The sequence below is a fragment of the Coregonus lavaretus genome (assembly GCF_964263955.1).
Source record: "Coregonus lavaretus genome assembly, chromosome: 36".
Lineage (NCBI taxonomy): Eukaryota > Metazoa > Chordata > Actinopteri > Salmoniformes > Salmonidae > Coregonus > Coregonus lavaretus.
Genome location: NC_140023.1, coordinates 3,090,721 through 3,112,362, shown reverse-complemented (window position 1 = coordinate 3,112,362; position 21,642 = coordinate 3,090,721). Strand labels below are relative to the sequence as shown.

The window sequence follows — 21,642 nt, the reverse complement described above, 5'->3', positions numbered from 1 at the left end:
CTCCTAGTTTCAGGGGGAAGCTGGTTTCACCATTGGGGTGCCAGGACAGAGAAAATATCTGACTGGGCTGAGCTGCCCTCACATAGGGCTGGGAGGGCCAAGAGACCAGCGGTGGAAAAACCGAGTACTTGGGTTGGGGTGTAGGGTTTGAACATAGCCTGAAGGTAGGGAGGGGCAGTTCCTCTTGCTGCTCCGTAGGCAAGCACCATGGTCTTGTAGTGGATGCGAACTTCGACTGGAAGCCAGTGGAGTGTGCGAAGGAGCGGGGGGACATGGGAGAACTTGGGAAGGTTGAACACCAGGCGGTCTGCGGTGTTCTGGATAAGGGTGTTTGATCGCACAAGCGAGGAGCCCAGCCGACAGCGAGTTGCAGTAGTCGGGAGATGACAAGTGCCAGGATTCCATGGTCTATGGAAACGTGCCTCTTATGTAATGACTAATGAAGTCTCACTACTGTCCTAAGCACTCACTAGGATGCCCCCATAACTGCTACCATATATGATATGCCTATTTATATAGTTTTGTACTTCACTATTGTTGGTAGCCCTTTACACTCGTACCTGTATACTGGTTGAAAATGGCAGATTTGGTCACTGATTAGCACCTAAACTGGAACGCAGTGGCTGTATAGTAACATGCTATACATGACGTCAGAGCTCAGGGTCTCTGCTTCGTTCTGAACTTGAGCAACAAGCCCAACAAGAAGTTGCCCCCACCCCTCCCGCTAATTGGGCAACTTTTGCAATTTTGTTGTTGTCTGACTTAGAGAAATGCTGTAAATTACAAGGACTCAATATATTTTGAAATATGAGATGTTGAGGATTGTAATAAAAACTGCTTTGATGTCATACAAGCAAGCCAAACACCCATAAATCCAAATGTGCACTTCACATTCCATATCATAAAACTCATGTCATATACAGTGTCAACGTTTATGATCACTATGTTTGATGTACAGGTACAAGATGACATGGCGTTATACCCTGGGTTGTCCTGAACAGAATAAGCCTATGTTTATTGTATTGTGAAGAGAATATCGTATATGAAGATTATGACGTTGTTAATGTTTTAAGTGGAACCAGAGAGGACGTTGATTTTAGTATCAAGAGGGAATGTTTTAGTGTAACGCCACATACAACAGACAGGAAGTGTGTTGGAGACAGGGGGGATAGGTGATTGGACGAAAAAGGGAGCAACCCATTTTTGCCATTGTTTATAAGTAGGAGCTAGACAAAGGAGAAGTCAGAAGCATTCAGATTAATTTGGGACGGGGCTTCTCCAGACACCGCGGGTCTGTAACTTATGCTGTAACCTTGTGATATTAATAAAAGCCTCTAATCACGGTGCAGCCTAAGCGGACTCTTTGATTGACAGCAATAATTGCCAGCATTCACCCGATACGACAAGAATTTGACGCAGACCATGCATCGGAATGCACTCATCATAACTCCATTCTATGCGCACCAAAATGACGATCTGTTTCTCTGAATTGCATTGTGAAAGCCTAACACTGTAAGATCGTATTTTATAATTTAGCTAGTCATGTTGGCAATAGAACAACCTTTCAAATGATGCTCACCTGACCCAGATTAGAATGTATAATGGACAGTTTTTGGATTGCATAAACAACAACAGTAAATGTGTAAAGGCAGGGCTGCAGGGTTGTGTTCCAACGAAAACAACTACAAGTGTGCTCTCTCTAGTTCCTCAACGGCACAGCTAGGATAGCTAAAAAAATGCATCTTACAGTTGAAGACTCTTCTTTGAGTCATAAAAGTGCATTGAAATTACTTAGGAACTGTGCACACTTTGGAGAGGTGTGTGGCCACTTGGAAACACCAGTTAGACCTCTCACTCAAACCCTTATAATTGTTTTGTATTATGTTCCACCTACCCCACAATTTTAAAGAATATTCTTATCATGTTACTGAATGTATCCGGAGTATTTTCTGATTTCGTTATCCACAAATGCGGCAAAAGTTACAGTAAACGTAAAATGCACCTAAAATCAACAGTGTAATGTTTGGATTCAGTCTTGTGTCAGGTGATTTTCACATCATCTCTATTGTATTGCTACCATAGTTATTTATGCCTTCCATATTTCTTCTGTAAGAAATATCTCAATTTAGCCCAATTCCCACCAGTGTAAGGGGTAAATTGCTCTCCCTATTGATATTTGTATTGTAAATGTTTAATGTGTCCACCTGTTTTTCAGACTACACCTGTGCCAATCTAAAGACGAGGCCCAGTTCCCATTAAGGAAGGTTCCACATCCACCAAAAAATTTAGCTTTGACAGACTTACATTTTTTAAAGAATAAAAGCACCATGCATAGAAAACAATTTTTCTTTCGGTATTTTTGGGAGATTTTTTAAGAGGCCTAATGAAATGAGTTAAGAGAGATTATTGAGAGACCTTTCAGAGAGATGAAGGTAGGCCTATTGTCACGTCTCCTCCCGTTTCTCCCCTCCGGCGCTCTGATTCGCCGGTCTACTGAGCCACCGGTCTGAGCGCACCACCTCGGCAAACACAGGAATGGAAACCCAAAGCACCCTAATCAACTCTAGCGCACCTGCACCTCATCATCACCACTATATAGCCCTGGACTGTTAGTTCATTGTTGTGTGTAATTGTTAGCGTCGTGTCGTTTACGGGCTCTTTGTTATGCTCGTTCTCATTATTAAGTAAACCTTTACCTTGTTAATTCCTGCGCCTGCTTCTTCATGTACTTGTCACAGAATTACACACCACTCACGAAAATGGATGCAGCAGGAGTTTCCCAGTGCCTCGACCAACATCAGCAGCAGCTTGCCCAGTTGAACACCACAATGCAGGAAGTGCTCCAAACTCTGCATAATCTGCCCAGCGCTCCGGTTCCACCTCAGGGAACGGCGAGTGCACCCAATCCACCTGTTCCTGTGCTATCACCCACTTCTGAGGGAACCCTCGCCCTACCGGAGCACTATGACAGTAAACCTACTAAATGTAGCGGCTTCCTGCTACAGTTTTCCCTTTATCTGGCTCGTCAGCCTGGGGCACATCCATCTGACCAAGCCAGGATAGTGCTGGTGATTTCGCTACTTAAAGGAATGTCCTGTGTAGCTCAGTTGGTAGAGCATGGCGCTTGCAACGCCAGGGTTGTGGGTTCGATTCCCACGGGGGACCAGTATGAAAAATGTATATCACTAACTGTAAGTGTCTGCTAAATGACAAAAAAATAAAAAGGTACTGGATTGGGCCACGGCAGTCTGGGAAGAAGGGGAGGCAGTGGCGCTTCCCTACTCCACCTTCCTCGCTCGGTTCAGAGCGGTGTTTGATCATCCCATGGAGGGAAAGGACGGGGGTGAGCGTCTCCTCCAGCTACAACAGAGAAAGGATCCCGCGTCCGACAACTCTCTGAGCTTTCGCACGGTGGCGGCATCTTCCGGCTGGAATGAGCGTGCTCTGCGCATGGCCTTCAGGAGAGGCTTACGGGAGGACATTAAGATGGAACTCACATGTCGGGATGACGAGATGGACCTTGGTACCGGCATCACCACGTCCATCCGTCTTGACGACATGTTGAGAAAGAGAGACGGCATTCCCGGAGCCTTGACGCTCACCCCACCCCTACGTGTCTCCCTCCTCACAGGCCCTGGGACTGTGCCATTGACCTGCTGGAGGGACAACACCCCCAGAAGAGTCGCATTTACCCCCTTTCCATGGCGGAGACAGAGGCCATGGAGAAGTATGTGGCAGAGACCCTGAAACAGGGATTCATTAGACGCTCTACCTCTCCTGCCTCCGCCAGCTTCTTCTTCGTGGCCAAAAAAGACGGAGGACTTAGACCATGCATTGACTACAGGGGGCTGAACACAGTCACCACCAAGTACCGGTACCCCCTCCCTCTGGTTCCGTTGGCCATCGAGCAGCTACGAGGGGCCTGGTACTTTACCTGAGGAAGTTGGACCTGAGGAATGCCTACAACCTGATCTGAATCCGGGAAGGAGAAGACTGGAAGACGGCATTCAGCACTACCTCAGGCCACTATGAATACTGCGTCATGCCCTACGGCCTCGCCAACGCACCTTCTGTGTTTGAGACATGCTGAGTAGACAGGTGGTGGTGTACATCGACGATATCCTGATCTACTCGGCTACATTCGAGGAGCACGTCAGGGATGTCCGAGCTGTCCTACTCCGCCTCCGGGAACACAGCCTGTTGGTTTAGGGGGAGAAATGCGAATTCCACCAACAGGCCATCTCCTTCCTGGGATACAGGATCAGTCCTCAGGGGGTCTTCATGGAAAGAGTGAAGACTGATGCCGTCAGGTCATGGCCAGTCCCCACCACCATCAAGGGCCTACAGAGCTTCCTGGGCTTTGCCAATTTCTACCGGCGTTTCATCAGGTCCTTCAGCTCCATAGCCGCCCCGCTCACCTCTCTCCTTAAGGGTGGGCCTCAGAAGCTGGCCTGGAACCCTGAGGCTGACGCTGCCTTCAAGAGGCTGAAGGAGAGGTTCACCACAGCGCCCATCCTTAAACACCCAGATCCATCTCATCCTTTCATCCTGGAGGTGGACGCATCGGAGGAAGGCGTGGGTGCGGTCCTCTCCCAGCGGCACGGTAAGCCAGAGAAAATGTATCCCTGTGCCTTATTCTCTAAAAAGCTTACCCCCGCAGACAGGAACTATGGAGTTGGAGACCGAGAGCTGTTGGCGGTGGTCCTCGCTCTGGAGGAATGGAGACACTGGCTGGAGGGCGCAGTCCATCCATTCCGGATTCTTACTGACCACCGGAATTTGGAGCACATACGGGCAGCGAAATGGATGAACTCTCGTCAAGCCAGGTGGGCCCAATTTCTTACTCGCTTTCAATTAATTCTGTCCTACTGCCCAGGGTCCCAGAATGTGAAAGCCGACGCACTCTCCAGGATGCACCATACCGGAGAGAGGAAGGATCTGGGGGGTCCTATCCTGCCCTCGTCTCTCATTGCACCTGTCGTTTGGGATGTGGATGAAGACATCCGCCTGGCGGCTCAGGAGGACCCAGCGCCTGCCAACATCCCTCCGGGGCGCGTGTATGTACCCACCAGTGTCCGTGACCGCCTGCTGATCTGGGCGCACACCACCGTTACGGCAGGTCACTCTGGTATTACGCGCACCCTGCATTCTCTAGCACAAAAATACTGGTGGCGCACCTTGTCTTCTGATGTCTCTCTCTATGTCAACTCCTGTTCCGTATGTGCCCAAACGAAGACAACTCGGAACGCCCCGGCAGGCAAACTAGTTCCTCTACCAATGCCTCAGCGACCTTGGTCACATCTGTCCATAGACTCTGTCACCGACCTCCCACGTTCTGACGGCTTCGCCACAGTCATGGTGGTCGTAGATCGGTTCTCAATCATGCAGTTTTTTGCCACTAACTGGTCTTCCGTCTGTTCTCCAGGTCGCTGAGGTCCTGTTCCAACCGGTCTTCCGGCACTATGGACTTCCGGAGGACATCGTCTCAGACCATGGCCCACAATTCACCTCCCGAGTGTGGAAAGCTTTCCTGGAGAAGATCGGGGACACAGCCAGCCTCACTTCCGGGTATAGGCCTCAGTCAAATGGGCAGGTGGAGCGCATGAACCAGGAGTGGGGAGGTTTCTTTGTTGCTACTGTCAGGACCAGCAGGGTGAGTGGGCAAGGTTTCTTCCCTGGGCAGAATAAGCCCAGAACTCCCTTGTTCAGTCCTCCACGGGGCTCACTCCCTTCCAATGCGTCCTGGCGTACCAGCTGGCCCTGGCCCCTTGGACATCCAGCCAGACCGATTCGCCCGCTGTCGAGTGGTTCCGCAGTGCCGGACAGGCCTGGGACGCCGCCCATGTCCGTCTCCAGAGGGCCATTCGTCGGCAGAAGGACCAAGCTGACCGCCACCGCAGTGAGGCTCCCATATTCCAGACTGGTGATCGCGTCTGGCTGTCCACTCGAAACCTCCCTCTCTGCCTGCCCTGCAAGAAACTGAGCCCCCGGTTTGTGGGGCCGTTTAAGGTCCTCCGGCGGATTAATGAGGCGTCGTACCGGCTGCTCCTTCCCCCTCACTACCGTGTCTCACCTACTTTTCATGTGTCTCTCCTCAGGCCGGTGGTTCCTGGTCCTCTGGCGGATGCCGTCCCCTGGACATTGACGGGAGTCCGGCATATACTGTGTGGGATCTGCTGGACTCAAGGTTCCATGGGGGACGGCTCCATTAGCTGGTGGACTGGGAGGGGTATGGCCCTGAGGAGAGGAGCTGGGTTCCGGCTGGGGACATTTTGGACCCCAACCTAATTCGGAACTTCCGCCGGGGGGGGGGGTACTGTCATGTCTCCTCCCGTTGCTCCCCTCCGGCGCTCTGATTCGCCGGTCTACTGAGCCACCGGTCTGAGCGCACCACCTCAGCAAACACAGGAATGGAAACCCAACACACCCTAATCACCTCCAGCGCACCTGCACCTCATCTCATCACCACCCCTATATAGCCCTGGACTGTTAGTTCATTGTTGTGTGTAATTGTTAGCGTCGTGTCGTTTACTCTTTGTTATTCTCGTTCTCATTATTAAGTAAACCTTTACCTTGTTAATTCCTGCATCTGCGTCTTGGTGTACTCGTCACACCTACATGTTTTCAGATTACTGTGACCATGGCCAAATATAGGATCCAACTAACACAAAACAAAACAAAAAAACACTCACATCTCATATCAATTGTAAGACAGCGTGCCGATTCCGCCTGCATCGGTTAAGGGATGTGCGTCGCGTTGGAGTGACGCCATCTGACATAAAACAATGATCAATTACAGCAGAATTCTAGACGAGTCAGGCCGATGCACCATTACTGTCACACCCTGATCTGTTTCACCTGTCTTGTGCTTGTCTCCACCCCCCTCCAGGTGTCGCCCATTATGCCCTGTGCATTTATACCTGGGTTTTCTGTTTGTCTGTTGCCAGTTCGTCTCGTCTGCCTGCCGTCCTGTACCTATCAGACTCGGACCTGGTTACGAACCTCTGCCTGTCCTCGACCTGCCCTTTGCCTGCCTCCTGTGGTTTTAATAAACTACTCTGTATATTGGACCTTACGTCTCCTGTGTATGCATTTGGGTCATATCCTGAGCCGTGTTAATTACCACAAATACACAAATTCCTTTTAGAAAAAAATAATATTAAATTCAGTACATACAGCACATTTCCAGTGTTCCTTCACTTGTAATTTTTCTTAAGCAAGTGAGTTAAGCATATACACGCAGTAACCATCAGGTTAGACATCTCATTAGTAGGCATATTGCTGGTGGACATATTTATATGTCTCTGTACATTTAGATTAACAATGATAAAAGGTATATCCGCTAAAGCATACAAAATACCGTTAGTCTCGTTTAAAACTTAGCAGGACTCACTCAATCAAGATAAAACAAGGGCAAAGACAAACCAGTTTGTATAATTCTCAACATTACAAAAGAGTTTTGAACATTCACTTGCTTGTTTTGGGTTATTGGTAGTTTACAGCATTGCTGGAACATGTAGATCAATATAGAAACCACTGCATAGCATGTTCTCTTATCAGGGATCAAACTCCTGTTCTTAAACAACACTGTGTAACGAGAGGGCAAGGAACACCTCTAGGCTTTTCCTATGACTCCATTCACTCAATAGATCTTTAGTATGGGCTTAATACGGGTGCCTAAGGTAATTGCTGACCTTATACTGACAAATATTTCTTTACAAATGTCTGTACAAACTGAATGCTTACACAATACAGATTTGATGGCTCAATTAATGAGACGCAAACACCTGTGAAGAGGACCTTCACATTGAGCCATACTAACTTACTGTAAATTTAGTGTCCGAGTACAGGTGGACCCCTATATACAAGGGGTACCAGTACCAAGTCGATGTGCAGGGGTACGAGGTAATTGAGATAGATATGTACATATAACTAGGAATAAAGTGACAGATAGTAAACAGTAGCAGCAGCGTATGTGATTAATCAAAAAAGTTAGTGCAAAATGGGTCAATGCAGATAGTCCGGGTAGCTATTTGGTTAACTATTTAACAAACTATTTAGCAGTCTTATGGCTTGGGGGTAGAAGGTCCTTCAGGGTCCTGTTGGTTCCAGACTTTATGTATTGTACCGCTAGCCATGCTGTAGCAGAGAGAAGAGTCAATGAAGTCCCATGCAGATGAATGATGTGCCATCTACTATCCTGACTAAACACTACAGATGTAGGATCTTAATTTGAGCCAGTTTACTACAGCAGGAAAATAATCCTGCAGCAACAGGAAATGTGAATTATTATGTAGATTATAATTAATGGTCATTTTTGTAGGGGTTGATACATTTTCCGTTAGGACAAATCAAGTCTGAAATGTCAAAGTGGAAATTACAAACTTTAGAAGCATTTTTAAAACTCAAATACATTACAAGTTTGCATTTACTGCTTTGCAGGAAAATTCTCAGCAACAAAAGAGTAATCAAATGAAGATCCTACATCTGTATGTGGCAGCTGCACAGGGACTCTGGTTTCATATAGGCCTAACTGGAGCCTTTAAAAACAATTTTTATTTTATTTTTATTTATTTTTAGTCATTTAGCAGACGCTCTTATCCAGAGCGACTTACAGTTAGTGAATACATATATATATATATATATATATATATATATATATTTTCATACTGGTCCCCCATGGGAATTGAACCCACAACCTTGGCGTTGCAAACGCCATGCTCTATCAACTGAGCTACATCCCTGCCGGCCATTCCCTCCCCTACCATGGACATCGCTAGGCCAATTGTGCGTTGCCACGCAACAACCTTTAAAAACAACACACTGAAGTGTAACTACATTAAATAAAAAGAAAGACCCCTCCAAAAAAAATGAAGAAAAGTAGAGCACAGATATGTGGTTCCACAAAAAACAACACAAAGGCAACAAATAGGGTGGAGATAAGAAGAGAGTGAGCCCAGAGCAGCCCATAACTTAACTGCTACCCGGTTTGAGAACAGAGTAGCAGCTAAGAGGGTGAGGCCATTAACCAACATGGAAAGAAGGAAGACAAAAGTGAAACCAACACAACATAACATTATGTGATGTCATTGTAGCAAATGTTGGGACATTGGATGCAACAGTTTTATTCTGAAAGAGGATCTGCCAAAAAGCAACATTTTATGCAACGTTGCATAAGGTCATTATGATAGATGTCAATGGGTGCAATAAATTGATGTTTCCTTCAATACTTGCTGGTCAGTTATTGCTGGCATTTGAAATACCTAAGTCAATAAGTAATACATGTTTTTATTTTTATTTAACCTTTATTTAACTAGGCAAGTCAGTTAAGAACAAATTCTTATTTACAATGACGGCCTACCCCGGCCGACGCTGGGCCAATTGGGCGCCGCCCTATGGGACTCCCAATCACTGCCGGATTGTGATACAGCCTGGAATCGAACCAGGATCTATAGTGACGCCTCTAGCACTGACTGCTGCGCCACTCGGGAGCATATTCCAGTCTAGTGTGGTGGTTCTTTGTTCTTGTAGCTCCAAGCACACTCACATTGAATAGCTTTAGTAACTGAACAGATAGCAGCTATGGGAATTGCTTTGGGCGCCAAAAGAGAGATTTCCTGTCCAAACTGTAGGTAATGGAGCCTTTGAACTGGGAGAGGTACTCCCACATAGACACAGACAGTCATAGGAAAATAAAAATCATTTAAGTCCCCATGTAGACTAACTGCTGCGAGTATTTTTATAGCTTTCTTACGACTATGTTAGATAAAAAAACACAAAACTAAAAATACCTTACGAGGTCATTTAAAAATTTGGCAATTGTACAGCATCACCGGCTGTAGCGTGGTTGTCATCATTACATTTTACTCATTTAGCAGACGCTCTTATCCAGAGCGACTTACAGGAGCAATTAGGGTTAAGTGCCTTGCTCAAGGGCACATCGACAGATTTTTCACCTAGTCAGCTCTGGGATAAGAACCAGCGACCTTTCAATTACTGCCACAATGCTCTTAACCACTAAGCTACCTGCCGCACCTATGGGACAGGGTTTGCAGAAGAAATGGCAGACTTTCTTAGTGAGAAAGGCAGGTGTAAAAAACAGAAGTGGACACTCTTGTACTGTACTCATAGTTTAGCTTTGTAGTGCAGCATCTCAAAACAACTAATGTATCAAGATCATGACATATCTTGAAAAACTGACTGAAATACCAACAGATTACACAGCTTCATCACTACTAGAGAGTTTGAGGTTGGTGAACCAATGTTTTTTTAAATACCCAATTAACCATGCTATGATAATAAAACTATGATGATGGATGTGCCACACTACAGGCGATGTGCCACAAGCTGGTCAACTAGCTCGACCAGCTTGACCAGCTCAAAATCCAAGCTGGTCTAAACTGGATTTTCCAGCAGGGCCCCCTATGCAAAATACAACAAGTGCAGACTTTACCGTGAAACGCTTACTTGCGAGCCCTTTCCCAACAATGCAGAGTTAAACATTTTTTAATAAATATACCTCAAGAGCAGCAAAGTCAGGTTGGAACTCGTAAGATGTTGACCCTGTCTGTCAGCGCCATCTTGTAGTATTTTGCCATGGGGTGTTGATATTTTTTTGCCGTTTTAGAGCTAATTTCCTGCAATTCTATACATTTTGCCACGACTTATGCTATTTTCATATGATATCTGAGTGAGAGTGACAAAATCAATGCCCTGTGTGCCCAGTCTGTAATTTGGTGATGATTAGGCTACTACTTGGTGTAGATAGCTGGCTAGACTACCTTACCTAGCAATCTAAAAATGTTCAGCTAACATTGGCTTTGAGTGACTGTCAGTGACTGACATAACAAGTGAAAAACTGCGGAAGCACTACCAAATTTCTAAATTGCACCTTTATAACTCTCAACCATAAGTTGAGTCCCCAAGCTAAAATGCATGACTGAAAATGTGAATTGATCTGTGGGAAAACAGTGCCCTCTTGTGCGTAAAATCTACACAACGGAGGCCATGGAGAGTCAGTGTGAGACTATTAATTTGGTAATTTGGTACTGCTACTGAAACTGCCCTTTCTGGCACATTTGGCACTGTTCATCATTTCTCAATAGGCGCTTCTCCTCACGTTGCCACGCAACAACCATCCATGGTCACGCAGGACCACGCGCGTTGCATACTGGGAGTATCTCGGTGATGCTGATTCAGGGTCGCCAGTAGTTACCACAGCCATAAAGTCATAAACCCCGCCTATTTCTACAATTTATATTCTTAAAATCTGATTTTTAACCTAAACCCTAACCTTAACCTTAACCCTAACCTTAACCACACTGTAACCTTATGCCTAACCTTAAATTAAGACCAAAAAGCAACAACAACAAAAAAAAGAAATGCATTTTTACGATAGGCCTATAGCCAGACTTTCTGGCTGTGGTAACTAGTGGAAACCCTGATTCAGAGGAGTAGAACGAAGCGGATAACGGGGAGAATGGAGACTGGTTCAACCACAACCGACACATAGCCTATGTCTTTACCACGACCTCGCTCAAGAAATTATGCACCTCTCAAATGCCTCGCGCACCGAGGCCTTACACCGACGTCAGAAGATAAGGTCTGGATGCAATGTTTTGCTCTTTGTTGAATTGACGTAGATGATCTTGCGGACATAAAGCACATTCAAAGGCATTGGCACAAATGGCAAATTGGCTTTAATAATGCTGATACATTGTCGCTCGCTTTGCTATGTTAATTTGGGACAGCAAACGCCCCTTTGCTGTTTCTGGAGAAGAAAGCAATCTGGAATAGATCCGTGACAATCTACAACACAATTATTGGCAACGTTGCAAGATGATTTATGTCAAGAGCTTAAACATGACAATTCGCTTATTTTACATCTATATAACAATAGTCATTAATAATTTAGAAAAATTCATCATAATGCAGACTTGCGCCAGGGATTTGAGTCACTCACAACGGGAGATGTAGTCTTTTACAAGCATCTAGTCGGGTCCCTTTGCTTGGGCTTTCCCGACTGTAAACGACATTTCCCGTAGTGCGACTCGCGCCTTTCCCATACAGTGGAATGTTGTATCGCGGTTGATTGTCTGATATTGCTCCAATAGGTGATTCTCGAAATATTTTTTAAGGGCAGAGTAAAGGTACACAACCTGCCAATTGAGCCTGGGGCGCAGTGCAATGGTGAATGTTGATTCTTGGAAAACGTCAAGCCTACTCTGGTTGAGCTGTGCGCGCCGCCTGACGCTCGGATGGTTGCCTAGTCGTTAAGGGAGCACTGAAACTGCAGTGCGGAGAAAATGTAACAGTAGGAGGAGAAGTAGAGCTTATGTGCCCGGGGACTTCTGTTAGTTGCGATGGAGAGGATGTGCCTTATGGAATTATATCTAAGGAAAACATATTGGAAACAGAACGAGTCCCGCCCTGTTGTAGCAGTAAGGTGAGAGCCAAATGGCAACGCATAGGCCTAACCTCAGATAAGTGCAGTGGCCTACTGAAATGGTAGGCTACACCCTTTTCCTAATTACATTTTTTGGGGGGTTGTTTTACATTTTAGTCGTTTAGCAGACGCTCTTATCCAGATCGACCTACAGTAGTGAGTGAATGCATACATTTTCGTACTGGTCCCCCGTGGAATCGAACTCACTATACCCACAATTGACTGCTCTCTCTTGTTTTTTAAAGATTTTGGTTAGTTATAGATTTTGAAGAATATAAAGACATGACTCAAATATATGCCTACTAAAAGGGTTTTGCCAACGCTGGGTGTGTGGTATTGGAGTTGTTCAATCCAAAGTCCCTAATGCAGGTTACTAAAACCTGGGAGAAGAAAAGGGAGATTTATTTTTCGAAAAAAATGTCTGCCAGGTAAACTTATTTATTTTTGATGTACTTTACTGTAATCAACTAAGTGTAAATTGGCATTGTTGAACCTGGAGTTAATTACATGATGGAGTTATTTAACGTGTGTATTACTTTATTACTTTACACTTCATTCCTCTGACATCTTTGGGAAGATTTGCAGAATCTGCCTGCATGTTCTTCAGACTTGCATGTATTGTTGCATTGAGTGTATCTTCCGCACATTGTCTAGGGCAGTGGGAAGCTTCCACACTGGTGTGAAGCTCAGGATGTTCTCTCATGCTTCTGCATTTGATTTGAGAATGTCTTGACCCCAGCCATTCTAATAGGTGTGGTGTCTGGCAGGCAGCGCAAGCCTAGGGAATGCCAGCAGGTGTGTTAAGTTAGGGGGGCTGCGGCACTGTTCTTGGCCAGCACGGTGCTGTAATGAGTGGTGCTGTCCAATGTGCTGAAAAGAGAGCTTCAGTCGCACCTGTGCCAATGGATTCCGTTTGCAGCGAATTTGCACGCAATCTATCACACGTTTTAGCGCTAACTGTTGCGGTCCCTGGTGCTGAATCTGCGACCAACACATTTGTTTTGAACGGGGGCCGCGTTGCTGTCCGTGGAGCTGAATTGTTTACTTATTAGCCCATAGACACATTTGGGGTTCAGAGGTGATAGTGAGTGAGATGTCTTCAGTTTACAAGGGGTTTCTAGCCTAAATTAGTGTGTTTTTCTTCCCAGGTAAATGGCTGAATCAAGTTGGGAGCTGCTGTGCCTCTGTCTGGCCGACCAATGCAGTGTGTAGGGACGGCCGCCCAGCCAGACGAAAACATGAACGGAGCGGGGGAGCAGGTGGACATCCTGTCTCCCAACTGCATGGTAAAGGACCGATGGAAAGTGGTAAGTTTATTTATCTTCAGTGCCATTTTGACCATGTAATTGAGTCTCAGCGGAGTGATTGGTTGAATAATTGAGTAATTGATTGAAATTAAATTAGTTGAGAATCCCTGATTTAGAATGTCCCTTACCCTGATGAGAACTAGCCTGGTCACAGATCTGTTGGTGCTGTCTTGCCAAATCCTATGGTCAGTAGCTATGTTTCCATTAACTATGACATCACACCAAAAATAAATAAATAAGAAAAAAATTGTCAACAGCCTGTATGCCCTCCCACCTATCTGTTTCACGTCTCAGGTAGCCCGCGAAGCCGGCATGGCCAGATTGCAATAATTGACTAATATTTGCCATATTCTAATCATTCTCCGTGCCATGGTGAAACTTGCACTCCTGTAGATCTGAAATAATTGGATAGTGAAACTTGTCAGCCAACCAGAAAAGCAAGGTGAAGCAATTCAGGCATTCTTGAAAGTCAGGACAATCTTGTCCTGCAAAGAAACTTTATTTTTATTGTTGACAAAATTGATTTTGCAAGCAGTAGATATTTAGAATTAAATGTGGAGTGGAGCTTTATAGTTACATGATGACATTACGTAGCCTGTGTACCTTCAAAATTATTCGGCAATCATAATTTATTCAAAAAACACAGTTTCCACCATCATTTGTCGCAATAAAGAAAGTTAGACAAAAATAAAAAATCCATCCCTGTCGAATGGATAAAATTTTTATCAATCTTTAGAACATTTCTCCTATATCTGCCTGCCTTTCCATTACACGTTGCAATACTTATTTTTTTGTCGAATTAACCTGGGTCAATGGAAACCTGCATAGTGCTAGGCATGACAGTGATTATATGAGTTAGCAAGACAGCACAAACCATTTTGGGACCAGGCTAGTTGAGAACTAGCATTTTTGAAATGTTCACTTTAAAGAACAGGCAGCAAACCATAATTAGCAGGATCTACCACGTTCCTCCGTTTTCTAGTTTATTCTTCTCTCCCACCATTTTCAGCTGAAGAAGATCGGTGGGGGAGGTTTTGGGGAGATCTATGAAGCGTTGGACCTGTTGACAAGGGAGAATGTGGCTCTGAAGGTAGAGTCAGCCCAGCAGCCTAAACAGGTTCTCAAGATGGAGGTGGCCGTCCTCAAGAAACTGCAAGGTAAGGGCCTTTGTGGTTGAGCAGGAACGCACGCACGCACACACACACACACACATAGCTGTGTGTCTGTGTGGTTAAGCACCTGTAACGCCACCCATACAAAGTACGTATTAAAACCCCAAAGGTTGTGGGTCCCTGTGCCAGTCTTTCCCAACTCCTACACTATACTGTATATAGGCCTCTGTGATGGAATTCCACTCTCCTGTTATGAAATAGATAGAAAGTGCAAGGTAAGGGCAGGCATCAACCAGGATAGGGATCACTAAGGACACGATCAATCAATGACAACATCACCTTGTACATGAATAAGCATGGCAAGGTTAATTAACTTGTCTATCTATGGTCTACAGTGATGTGAGGTAAACGTCCGTCTGTCTAGCCATTTGATTAGTGTGATTGGCATCTGTCTGGACAAGGTTGAAGGTGTGGTGATTGTTTGTTTTGCTCGGGGGTTGGATGAGTTGTGTAGTCAATCGGTTGACATGTCTGTTGCGCTGGGGTTTATACTGCTTTGTGCAAAATTATATTTTGGCATTGAGTGTTTCACATCGTTGGAATCCCGGAAAAAACAGCTTGCCACAATCCAACTGAGCATGAGCAAATTGTGTTGTAATATGTCGAGATTTTAATCTCTTAGGCAGCATTTATTTTGGGGTATTTCTGTGCCTGTCAGCTTGGCTTGTTCCGGTCTATAGTCCCAAGAACAGATACAGAACTGTGACTGTTGGCAGGGATGATTGCTAATGAGCATGAAACTGTGTGTTTGTCTGCCTGGCTGTGCTTCTGTTAGTGAGCACCCTTCTTCAAATGGCTTGGGGAAAAGTCCTGAATGTTCTTTTACTACTGTTATTTGAATGCAACTCAACCTGAAAGACTAAGGTCATTGGAAATGACTTGCCTGAAGTTAGCATGCCCTAATTTTATTGTATGACTAAATCTAGGGAATACCTGACTTTAATTATCTGATAAATGCCTAATTCATATAGGAAGATACCACATTCTGAATATATCAGGTCCTAGGAAGGTATACTGATCCCAATTCCTCTAACAATGATGCAAAATGTTATAGGAATATTATAAGGGTTGGTCTAACATCCAACTGAATCAGTTATTTAACTGTGATTGTACAAGTAGATTTATAGATAGCACATTTTATATTGACTGTATTATAACATTTATACTCTCCATTCTTTCACAGGAAAAAATCATGTATGTAAATTCATCGGATGTGGAAGGAACGAGAAGTTTAACTATGTGGTCATGCAACTTCAGGTAACCATTTAACAAAACAGTCTGATAGAATTGCCTCAGGTAGAGAGAATCACAGCCAAGGCTACAAATAAGTAGAAAAAAATGAATGAAAATGAATGATCTCTCTCTCCCTCTCTCTTCCTCCTCTCTGCCTCTCTCTCCCCCTCTCCCTCTCTCCGTCTCCCCTCTCCCTCATCTCTCCCTCCCCTAACCTCCCTCCCACTCTCCCACTACCCCTCCCTCGCTCTCTCCCCCCTCCCCTCTTTCTCCTCCCCCTTTTCCCATTTCCCTCTCTCTCCCCCCACCTTCTCCCCATCTCTCTCCCTCTCCTCCCCGCCCTCTCCCCCCTTCTTTCCCTCCCCCTTCTCTCCCCCCCAGCAAGGGAGAAACCTAGCGGACCTGAGGAGGAGTCAGCCTCGCGGCACCTTCACCATGAGCACCACTTTACGCCTGGGCAAACAGATTCTGGAGTCCATAGAGGCCATCCACTCTGTGGGCTTCCTGCACAGAGACATCAAGCCTGTAGGTGGCGCACTCAGTAACTATTAACTAAAAGCCTGTAGGTACAAGGCATTATGATGTGTGGTTACAGTATAATGCATTGTAAGAGATAGAAAGTGTGGGGGTGAGACAGAGAGAACGAGAGAGAGTGAGTGAGCAAGTGGGGGTGAGACAGAGAGAACGAGAGAGAGTGAGAGAGACTGAGTGGGGGTGAGACAGAGAGAATGAGAGAGAGTGAGGGAGACTGAGTGGGGGTGAGACAGAGAGAACGAGAGAGAGTGAGAGAGACTGAGTGGGGGTGAGACAGAGAGAACGAGAGAGAGTGAGCGAGACTGAGTGGGGGTGAGACAGAGAGAACGAGAGAGAGTGAGAGAGACTGAGTGGGGGTGAGACAGAGAGAACGAGAGAGAGTGAGCGAGCGAGTGGGGGTGAGACAGAGCGAGATAGATGGGAGTGTGAGAGAGAGGGAGAAAACGAGAGAGAGGAAATAGAGAGATTAGAAAGAGACACTAGGGCTGCACGATATGGGCAAAATATCTAATTGCGATTGTATTTTTTAACCACATTTTGTGATTGCAATTTGTATCGCAATATACAGTAGATCAAAACACTTTGGTGAACTGTTGGAATCATAGAAATATAATGATTTATATTAAGAAGCAAAGTGGAAAGCAGCATCATTTTTGTTTGGAACAATCTGTTGACTGCATTTGACCTAACAGAACATCATGCAAACCTATAGTGAATCTTACAGCGGGGAGGAGGAACTGCGATAGGGCGCGGGGCTTGGTGTGTTTTATTTTATTTTATTTAACCTTTATTTAACTAGGCAAGTCAGTTAAGAACAAATTCTTATTTACAATGACGGCCTACACCGGCCAAACCCGGACGACGCTGGGCCAATTGTGCACCGCCCTATAGGACTCCCAATCACGGCCGGTTGTTATACAGCCTGGAATCGAACCAGGGGGTCTGTAGTGATGCCTCAAGCACTGAGATGCAGTGCCTTAGACTGCTGCGCCACTCGGGAGCCCGAGTGTGTGTGGGAAGCAGCCGCAAGAGGAGAAAAAAACAAAGTAAAATTATAAAAACGGACGTCATACACGGCTGAGTAGCATTTTAAAATATTGCATGCGATATGGATCTCTTGCGATATGGATATTGTACATCAATATTTCAATTTTGATCTGAATTAGATTAATTAAGCAGCCCTAAGAGAGACCATGTTGACCTCTGTCTGTGTGGATAGCACTTTGGGTCAGTGAGCCTCAAAGTAACATCTAGGCCTTATTGGCACCAATATTGTCAATTAAAACCAATAGAAGTCTAATTTGTTTAGGTGCTGGGCAAAAGCTAGGCTCACGTCTAAACAATAATAGGGAGAAACACTGCTTTGGGCTTCACCTGTTTATATTCCTGTGATGTCCTCAACTCAATCAGTTTCTCTGTTTTTTCTCCAGTCAAACTTTGCCATGGGTCGACTCCCCTCCACCTATAGAAAGTGCTTTATGTTAGACTTTGGCCTGTCTCGCCAGTACACCAACACTACCGGAGAGGTTCGACCGGTAAGTAGCCGTGGAAGGATTTTGTTCATTTCATGGATTATGGTATGTTAATATTCAAACCTATGGAATAATTCTAACAACAATATATATAATATGATATAGGCTAATATACAGTTGGCTAGCTAGATGCAGGCTAATATACAGTTGGCTAGCCTGATACAGGCTAATATACAGTTGGCTAGCTAGATGCAGGCTAATATACAGTTGGCTAGCCTGATACAGGCTAATATACAGTTGGCTTGCCTGATACAGGCTAATATACAGTTGGCTAGCCTGATACAAGCTAATATACAGTTGGCTAGCTAGATATATTAATAATATAATAATATTATGCCATTTAGCAGACGCTTTTATCCAAAGCGACTTACAGTCATGTGTGCATACATTTTTATTTTTGTGTGTATGGGTGGTCCCGGGGATCGAACCCACTACCTTGGTGTTACAAGCGCCGTGCTCTACCAGCTGAGCTACAGAGGACCACATAGTACATAGATGCAGGCTAATATACAGTTGGCTAGCCTGATACAGGCTAATATACAGTTGGCTAGCCTGATACAAGCTAATATACAGTTGGCTAGCCTGGGCAACAGAGGATATTCTTTCTGCTTTTGTTCTTGCTGACTCAGCCTCCAGTCATTGATTAGATATGCAGGCCTGTACTACAGATATAGAACAATGACGGGACCACACACACACGCACGCACATGCGCACACACACGCACACACACATACATTTTACATTTTAGTCATTTAGCAGACACTCTTATATTTTTCATACTGGTCCCCCATGGGAATCGAACCCACAACCCTGGCGTTGCAAACGCCATGCTCTACCAACTGAGCTACATCCCTGCCGGCCATTCCCTCCCCTACCCTGGACGACGCTGGGCCAATTGTGCGCCGCCCCATTGGTCTCCCGGTCGAGGCCAGCTACGACAGAGCCTGGATTGGAAGCAGGATCTCTAGTGGCACAGCTAGCACTGCGATGCAGTGCCTTAGACGACTGCGCCACTCGGGAGTACCGAGTGGCGCAGTGGTCTAACAGTGGTCACACACACACGCACACACACACTCACACACTCACACACACACACACACACACACACACACACACACACACACACACACACACACACACACACACACACACAGTTGTAAATTCTAACATGCAGTTTCTGAGGCACTATTCCTGGGACTTCCTTCAGAATGGAATGGGTGTTATTATCAAGGTCAAAACTGTCATCCAAAATGGTGGTGCACATGCCCAGTTTCCAGTTATTGTATCAGAGTTGCCAATGACCATTACAAACTAGAAACCTTAGGAAGATGTCCAGGAAGATGATGTCATCTGATTATGGTACATTTAAGTTATGCCATAAGCTTTGTAAATGCATTAGTTAATAGTTTGTTAAAGTTAATGAATGCATCGTTTATTTAGAAATTACGTTCACAGAGCGTTGATGTTAAAGGAAACTATCTTTTGGTATTTTTTTCATTAGGCCACTGTTGATGCAGTCCCAAAAACACATGCAAAACATTTTGGGACTGTATCAACAGTGGACTAATGAAAAAAATACCAAAAGATAGTTTTGAGTGGATTTTTCCTTTAAGGTTTTTACAGATGTTATGCTGTTCTTTATTCACCTGTGTGGTTTAATTTTTTGCAGTTTTGCTGTTCCTTTTTGGCCTTTTCTGTTCGAAGCGCATGCTTGTGATCCGTCTCATCAGTAAGGTGCTTGATCCCATTTAAGTTTTTATTATCTCTCACTGCCTGAGATATTTTCCATATCCTTCCTTGTCTCGTTTTAGGTTTAATTTAAGCACTTTATTTCCATCAATCGTTTTCTTTCTAGTTGTCGGTGGGAAATTATGTTTCAGGTTTCGTGCTGAAAAGAGAACTTACCACATTTGATTTTCCAGCCCAGAACTGTGGCGGGATTTCGGGGAACTGTTCGTTATGCATCAGTAAATGCTCATAAAAACAAAGTAAGTGTATTTTTGGGGTGAAAAATTAAATGCACTTCAAATGAATTCCAACCCGAGGGTTTTGTGTTACATCAGTTTGTCAGGAAATCTAAAATAGCTGTTGTCTATGTACTTGAGAAATTCCAATAAATCATGAAAATAATTATCTGATTAATACAAAATTTACCTTCTCAGGAAATGGGTCGCCATGACGATCTATGGTCGCTATTTTACATGTTGGTAGAGTTTGCAGTCGGTCAGTTACCATGGAGAAAAATTAAAGATAAGGTGAGCTACTGTCTACTGTTGCTATTATAAATATTACAATTCCCAATTTCAGTTATTTCCAATATTTCTTCATCCTGGTCCAGGGGATCCAAAGGGGTGCACATTGTTATGTTTGTCCTAGCACTACACACATGATTCTACTAATCAACTCATCATCAAACCTTTCATTAGTGGAATCAGGTGTGTAGTGCTAGGGCAAAAATAAAATGTGCACCCCTTGGGGTCCCCAGGACCAGGATTAAGAAACCCTGCAGTAGAGAATGGTTACTGGTGTCTGCTGGGCTCAACTGGTATCTAATGCTTTCTACTGTATCTCTTGTTTGTTACCAGGAGCAAGTGGGTCAGATTAAAGAGCGCTACGACCACAGAATGCTGCTCAAACACATGCCTTCTGAGTTTTATATCTTCCTGGATCATGTTTTAGGCCTTGACTACTTCACCAAGCCAGATTACCAGGTACCTACTGTTCACTCCCTGCACATGTATTCACATTGTTTATCCCCACTGGACCTTGTTTTTCTGCCGGTCATTTCAATAGCAGAGTGAACAAGACTTGGAAGTGTGGCAATGTGAGACTAACTACATACCACACCCTCTCTCTCAACTTTCAGTAATGAAACTATTCAAAAACCTTCAGAAGTAAATACATTTGAGTAATTAAAGTAAAGCTTGTTATTGTATAGCATTGCATTTTCCGAAAACCTTTTCTCTGTGATCCTCTATGCAGTTGCTGATGTCGGTCTTTGAGAACAGTATGAAGGAACACATCATCACAGAGAATGAGCCTTTTGATTGGGAGAAGGGAGGGACGGATGGAGTGCCTCTGTCCACCAGTACATCAACGCCCCCTCAACAGAACACACGACAGACTCCCGCCATGATCGGGTAAGGGAATCAAAAATGAGCTATTTAGCTTTATGCAACTGTGAGGATTTGTAATGCACTGTTGTTTGAAATTAAAAGGGAATCACACTTCAAAACATTACAAACACATCCACATGAAGATGAACAGTCTATCCACTACTTATCAACAAGATTAACTAGCAGAAAGCAGAAAGTATCACACTCCACTTCAAGAAATCACACTTCAAAACATTTTGGACACGTCAATATGAAATATTAAAACATCCAGCCAGCCAAGAGATTACACAATTCCCATTTAC

The 21,642-nt window shown here is 44.7% G+C and overlaps 1 protein-coding gene across 1 annotated transcript in view; it reads left to right on the top strand.

Annotated features, from left to right (window-relative positions):
* Window positions 1-13,644: 13,644 nt before the first annotated feature.
* LOC311110838 (tau-tubulin kinase 1-like) overlaps window positions 13,645-21,642 on the top strand; it is a gene marked incomplete at both ends in the record, with an annotated part of 37,070 nt that continues 29,072 nt past the window's right edge. The window contains 9 exons of the mRNA XM_084153428.1: window positions 13,645-13,752; window positions 14,762-14,909; window positions 16,108-16,181; window positions 16,539-16,682; window positions 18,122-18,226; window positions 20,147-20,212; window positions 20,387-20,479; window positions 20,810-20,935; window positions 21,207-21,364. Of these exons, the coding sequence (XP_084009554.1) occupies window positions 13,645-13,752; window positions 14,762-14,909; window positions 16,108-16,181; window positions 16,539-16,682; window positions 18,122-18,226; window positions 20,147-20,212; window positions 20,387-20,479; window positions 20,810-20,935; window positions 21,207-21,364 (1,022 nt within the window). The remainder of the gene's footprint in view (window positions 13,753-14,761; window positions 14,910-16,107; window positions 16,182-16,538; window positions 16,683-18,121; window positions 18,227-20,146; window positions 20,213-20,386; window positions 20,480-20,809; window positions 20,936-21,206; window positions 21,365-21,642) is intronic.